Below are 6,620 nucleotides of genomic sequence, written 5' to 3'. Positions count from 1 at the left end.
GCCTGTGGTCCCAGCTACTTGGGAGGCTGAGGCAGGAAACACGCTTGAGCCCAGGAGTTGGAGGTTGCTGTGAGTTGAGATGCCACAGCACTCTACCCAGGGGGACAGCTTGAGGCTCTGTCTCAAAAATATAAATAAATAAATAAACATGGCCCTATAATCGCTGCCTTCCCCGGGTTAGTGCACAGGATCTGAGCTCAGGAGGTCTAGATTCAAAATCTGGCTCTATAACTGACTGGCTCTCTATGTTCCTAAGTCTGTTTCCTCTGGGTGGTTCCTCTTTCAAATGTCCTGGACTCACCTTTTCTCCAAGGACTCCTAAACTCCAAAATCATGACTTTTGCTAATTCTTTTCTAAGAGAATATGCTTTTTTTCCCCTTTAGGCAAGAAATGGAAAATTGCCAAGCCCTTGAAACAAAACAAAACAAATGAAGAAAAGATGTATGAGTAAGTGAGGGGAAATCCTTCTGCTTTTTACCTTTGAAAACTGCCTGTTCACTTCCCCTCTTGGCCTCTACTAACTGTACTTGGGTGACTGAGCTCCTCACTTTCCTATAGAGCTAGCAAAATGTCCTGGCTATCAACTCTGCCCCTATAAAGGCAGAGACGTTGGACATCATGGGTGCAGGGCACCATCTGGCACTCTCTGCTCTCCAAGTCATCCCTTGTCTGTCTGTCCTGACAAAGGTCACAGGTTGGAGTCTATGTTCTGAGCCTACCACCCAGCCCATCCATCTCTTCTTTAGATGGGTACCAAGTATAGTCTTCTGAAAGCTTTCATGTGGAAAAAAACATGCCAAACAAAAACATGCCAAACACTTTCCTTTGTAACATAATTTGGGGCTTTATGGTTAATATCTGTGCTGGGGATCCCCCACTCTTAGGCTCAAGAATTCACTGGAAGGACAAACAGGACCAGAAAAGCTATTATACTCATAGTTGTAGTTTATTATAGTAAAAATACATAGATTAAAATCAGCAAAAGACAAAGAAAAAAAAAAAGAAACATAAAATCAGCAAAGAAGAGCTGGACCCGGTGCCTCACTCCTGTAATCCTAGGACTCTGGGAGGCTGAGGTGAGAGGATTGCTTGAGGTCACGAGTTCTACACCAGCCTAAGACTCCATCTCTAAAAAAATAACTGGGTGCCTGTTGGGGCAGGCACTTGTAGCCCTAGCTACTCTGACAGCTGAGGCAAGAGGATCGCTTGAGCCCAGGAGTTTGAGGTTGTTGTGTGCTATGACACAACAGCACTCTACCCAGGGTGACAAAGTGAGACTCTGTCTCAAAATAAAATAAAATAAATTTAAAAAAAATAAAGTAAAGTAAAATAAAACAAAACAAAATAATCACAAAGGAAAAAGATGCACAGGGTGGAGTCTAGAAAAACCAGGCACAAGGTTTTAAAACAATGCCTTTCTAAAGTGGCTTTGCCCAGGGAGTCTCACAGATAGTCTTAATTCTCCCAGCCGTGATGAGTGACAACATATGTGAAGTATTGCCAACCAGAGAAGCTCACAGAGACTTGGTGTCCAGGGATTTCATTTTATTGGGGGTTAGTCATGTAGGCAGGGAACACCTGCACTTTTAAGCTTCTCAGTCTCTAGACCCCCTAAGGATATCAGATCGAGACTGCAGGGTTCAGGGCTCCAGAAATTCCCTATAAATCACATTAGCAGCATAAACTGTCTGGTGTGGCCTGAAGCCCCAGGCATAGAAAGACACTTTTTTTTTTTTAAATAAATTTATTTATTTATTTATTTTTGCAGTTTTTGGCCGGGGCCAGGTTTGAACTGGCCACCTCCAGTATATGGGGCCAGTGTCCTACTCCTTTAAGTCACAGGCGCCGCCCAGAAAGATACTTTTATCAAGAAAGAATGAGTTTAGAGACTGTCTCCCAGGAGTCAGATAAGAGGCAGTCCTTTCTTTGAAATTCACGCACCACCATAAACAAAACTGCACTTTTCTTTCTTTTTTTTTTTTTTTTTTACCCTTAAATGGGTGATTTTTCTTGTATAGTTTAAAGGAACACTGATTGCACTAACTTTCATGGAACTATGAAATACAGACTGCTCTCTGCAGAAACACAACATCGACAAAAAGCAAGTAATTTCATTGAATAAAACAATGCCTTTCTAAAGTGGCTTTTGTTGTAGCTTCAGGGACCCAGCAAATAAGATCTCCCCACCAATTCTGATCCCCTGGGAGAGTACGACAAATGCATAAGGCAGCCAGGTAACAAAAATAATGCCTTCATTAAGGATAAAAACTTGCAGGGCATGGTGGCTCATGCCTCTAATCCTAGCAGTCTGGAATGCCCAACAGTTGCCTGAGCTCAGGAGTTTGAGACCAGCCTGAGCAAGAGTGAGATCCCATCTCTACTAAAAATAGAAAAGCTAGTCAGGTGTTATGGTGGGCACCTGTAGTCCCAGTTACTTGGGAGGCTGATGCAAGGGGATCACTTGAGGCTGAGAGCTTGAGGTTGCTGTAAGCTATGATGCCATGGCACTCTACCCAGAGTGACACAGTGAGATTCTGTCTCAAAACAAACAAATGAACAAAAAAAGAATAAAACTGGCATTGCAGAATGTGGCTTTTCTCTGAGGGCAAGTGAATTCCCTAATTCTGAACTGGGCAGAAAAATCTGCCCAGTTCACATGCAGCTCTGGAAAACCTCAAGTCTCCTCAACAGGGCAGCCCACTTCCTCTAAATGCCAAAGACCGGAGAAGGGTTTGTGATTTCTGCAGTCAGGCCACTCTGGAGGAGAAAGTGAAAGGAGCTGGATTTTTGCCAAATTTAGCAGTCAGCTGAATTGCTGCTTCTCCTAGGAAGAGCTACAGAGAGGTGGCGAGCGCCACTGACCCCTTCTGCACTCACCCCCGTAACTAAAGATATTGATGCATTCTCGGGGGGACCTCCTCACCTATAAGAATCAAGTCAGTGCACCTGGAGGAATGGAGGTCTAAGTAAGGGCAGCTTTCTTGGAGTTTCTTTTTGTAAAACTTCTTACTGGAGTAGATGAATACAGATAAGTACAAAGTAAGTGCACAACCTGATGAATTTCCACAGGCAAAACAGTCTGAGATAGCTGGCACCCAGATCTTTTTTTTTTTCCAGACAGAGTCTCACTCAGGTGCCCTGGGTAGAGTGCCATGGTGTCATAGCTGACAGCAACTTCAAACTCTTAGGCTCAAGAAATCCTCTCCAGTAGCTGGAACTGTAGGCACCCACCACAATGCCTAGTTACTTTTTCTATTTTCAGTAAAGACAGGGTCTCACTCTTGCCCAGGCTGATCTTGAACTCCTGAGCTCAGGCAATCCACCTGCCTCAGCCTCCCAGAGTGCTGGGATTACAGGTGCAAACCACCATGCCCGGCCTCAGCACCAAAATTAAGAAACAGGATATGATGACTCAGCACCTGTAGCTTCGCGGCTAGAGCACCAGCCACATACACCAGAGCCAGTGGATTTGAACCCAGCCTGGTCCTGCCAAACAACAATGACAAGTACAACAACAAAAGCAACAAAAAATAGCCAGGTGTTGTGGTGGGTGCCTATAGTCCCAGCTACTTGGTAGTCTGAGGCAAGAGAATCACTTAAGCCCAAGAGTTAGAGGTTACTGTGAGCTGTGACATCACAGCACTCTACCAAGGGTGACATAGTGAGACTCTGTTTCAAAAAAGAAAAGAAAAAGAAAGAAAGAAAAGAAACAGGATATGAACAACACTTCAGACGCTTACCTTAGACTGCCTTTCAGCCATGATACCCCTAAGGTAACCACTATATGTAGTAGTATAAGTTAGGTTTTTTTTTTTTTGTCTTTATGCTTTATATGACTGAAACCATACAGTGTGTACTATTTGGTGTTTGGCTTATTTTGCTTCATATTATTTTTATAAGATTCATTGTGCATCGTTGTAAATTGTTTATCCTTGCTGCTCTTGTATAGAGAATTCCACTGTGGGAGTATACCATAATTAATTCCCATTCTGCTGCTGCTGGGCATTTCGGTAGTAGGATGGTTAATTTTTTATGTGTCTCTGTCTGTCTGGAGAACTCAGACTAACACAAGTAGTGTCCAGTTCGGGATTGTTAGGAATAGTATGGCTAAGAACATTCTAGTACTGCGGTCCTCAACCCCCAGACTGAGGACAAATGCTGGTTCTTGGGTCCAGGCCTGTTAGGAACTGAGCTGTGCAGCAGGAGGCAAGTGGTGGACAAGTGAGTGAAGCTTCATCTGTGTTTACAGCCACCCCCATTGCTCACATCACAGCCAGAGCTCCGCCTCCTCCTATGTCAGCAGCAACATTAGATTCTCCTAGGAGCACAAAGCCCACCATAAACTGTGCATGTGAGCAATCTAGGTTGTGTGCTCCTTATGAGGATCTAATCCTCCTACCCCAGTTTCTGGAAAGATTGATTTCTTCCATAAAACTGGTCCCTGGTGCTAAAAAGGTAGGGGATTGCTATTCTAGTACGTGTGTTTTGGTGAACATATTCAAGCATTTCAGCAGGGTACAGACCCAGTAGAGGGATTGCTGTCTTGGGGTATGTGAGTATGAAGCTTGAGGAGTGCATCTGTTTTGCAAATAGAAGTACAGCTGGTACCTACCTCCATCTCCTGATCCTGCTCAGGTGAACACAGGAAGGTGCGATCCATGCTCTGGATTGTAACACTTCAACTCCCTTCATTCAACCTCAGTCCTTCCCTAGATTAGAGGAAACAGTCTCTTTAGTGTGCCAGTTACAAACAGGATGGAGGACCTAGAAAGGAAAGGAAATTTTTCCCAATGTGCATGGACCAAGATTTCAACCCATACTTTCCTTAGCATTTTCTTTTAAGCCTGCTGACAAAAGGCATGGTCCAAATTAAACTGACTCCCTCTTTCTCTCTCTCTAGGAATGTTCACAATCATTCGCCAGTTCATTTACCCCCTCTGCCACCCCGGGGTTTGCCTCCTTCACAAGACTCCTGTAAGTTTATTTTGCTGGTAACAGTTTCATTTAGGGTAGGAGAACACATTTATCTAGGTGTCTCAGTCAGCTCAGGATGCCATAACAAAAATACTATCAGCTAGGTGGCTTAAACAACAGGGATTTATTTTCTCAAGATTCCAGAGACTGGAAGCCTGAGGTCAGGGTGCTGGCTGATTTGGTTTCTGGTGAGGGCTTTTTCCCTCACTTGCAGAGACAGCTGCCTTCTCGCTGCTTCCTCACATGGCTTTTCCTTCATTTCAAGCCAGGGAGGACAGTGGGAAAACCAGTTCTCTGGTGTTTCTTCTTACAAGGACACTAAACCTATTGGATCAGGGTCCCATCCTTATGGCCAAATATAACCACATGAAAGGTCAGGGCTTCAGTATATGAATCTGGAAGAGATACAAACACCCAGGCTGGAACACTAAGATTTGTAGAACCAGCATCCTGTTTAAATGAGAATAAAAAGTCTAAAAGGGGTAGAATAAATACAAATGTTGAGCAAAAAGGAAGCTGTGGGTGTCACTGGGCCTCTCATATCCTATCAGAAAAACTCTGCCTAGTTTTCTGACTCGAATCTCCTTTCTCAAGGTCTTTGCATAGCTGGCTTTCCTCATCCTTTGGGTTCAACTCAAAAGCCACCACCTCAGAGAGTTTCTCCAGGACCACATTATCTAAAGTAGCTCTGCTAATTTCCTTTATGAAATTGATGGCAGTGAACCAAAACTTTCTTGTTAAGTTATTGTTCATTTGCTTATTACCTATCTCCTCCACTAGGAGATAAACTGTAGGAAAACCGGAACCTATCTTGTCTTCACTATTCACTCACCAGCTAGAACAGTGCCTAGGGCTTAGCAGGTACTTAAGAGAAAATGTTTGATTGAATGAATAAATAATATTGACTATCATTTACTGAGCATGCACTGTGTTTCAGGCCCTCTACTAGGAACTTTGTGGGAATGATCTCATTTAATCCTTACAACAACAATTTTATGAGGCAGATACATTTTTTTTTCAGAGCCTCACTTTGTCACTCTGGATAGAGTGTTGTGACATCATAGCTCATAGCAACCTCAAACTCTTGGGGTCATGTGATCGTCTTGTCTCAGTCTCCAGAGTAGCTGGGACTACAGGCACCCACCACAACACCTGGCTGGTTTTTAAAGATAGATTCTTGCTCTTTCTCAGTCTGGTCTCAAACTCCTGAGCTCAGGTGATCCAGCTACCTCAGCCTCCCAAAGTGCTAGGATTATAGCCATGACCCACCATGCCCGGCACGGGCAAGTACATTTTTATTCCCCTTTGACAGGACAATGAGGAACAGAGAAGTTAAGTTACTTAACTATGGTCACACAGCTAGTAACTGCTGAAGCCTTTATATGAACTTAGATCTGTTTAACTGCAAAGTTCTACAGGAAATGAAATGGTGGCAGTACATATATTTCAGCTTCTCCTGGGAAAAGACAAGATTGTGGTAGAGACGCTTCCAATCCCCATCAAAGGTGGAGCTGAGGCTCGGCACCTGTGGCTCAAGCGGCTGAGGCGCCAGCCACATACACCTGAGGTGACGGGTTCGAATCCCCAGCCCGGGCCCACCAAACAGCAAAGATGGCTGCAACCAAAAAATGGCCAGGCATTGTGG

The 6,620-nt window shown here is 44.0% G+C and overlaps 1 protein-coding gene across 1 annotated transcript in view; it reads left to right on the top strand.

Annotated features, from left to right (window-relative positions):
* The window catches only part of SCIMP (SLP adaptor and CSK interacting membrane protein), a 28,771-nt gene that overhangs the window by 19,492 nt on the left and 2,659 nt on the right, over positions 1 to 6,620 (top strand). Inside the window, exons 3-4 of the mRNA XM_012805992.2 lie at positions 385 to 448; positions 4,902 to 4,975. Coding sequence (XP_012661446.1) covers positions 385 to 448; positions 4,902 to 4,975 — 138 coding nt within the window. The remainder of the gene's footprint in view (positions 1 to 384; positions 449 to 4,901; positions 4,976 to 6,620) is intronic.

Source organism: Otolemur garnettii, unplaced genomic scaffold (genome assembly GCF_000181295.1).
Source record: "Otolemur garnettii isolate 467f Iridium unplaced genomic scaffold, OtoGar3 scaffold00046, whole genome shotgun sequence".
NCBI lineage: Eukaryota > Metazoa > Chordata > Mammalia > Primates > Galagidae > Otolemur > Otolemur garnettii.
This window is presented reverse-complemented; position numbering and strand designations above follow the sequence as displayed.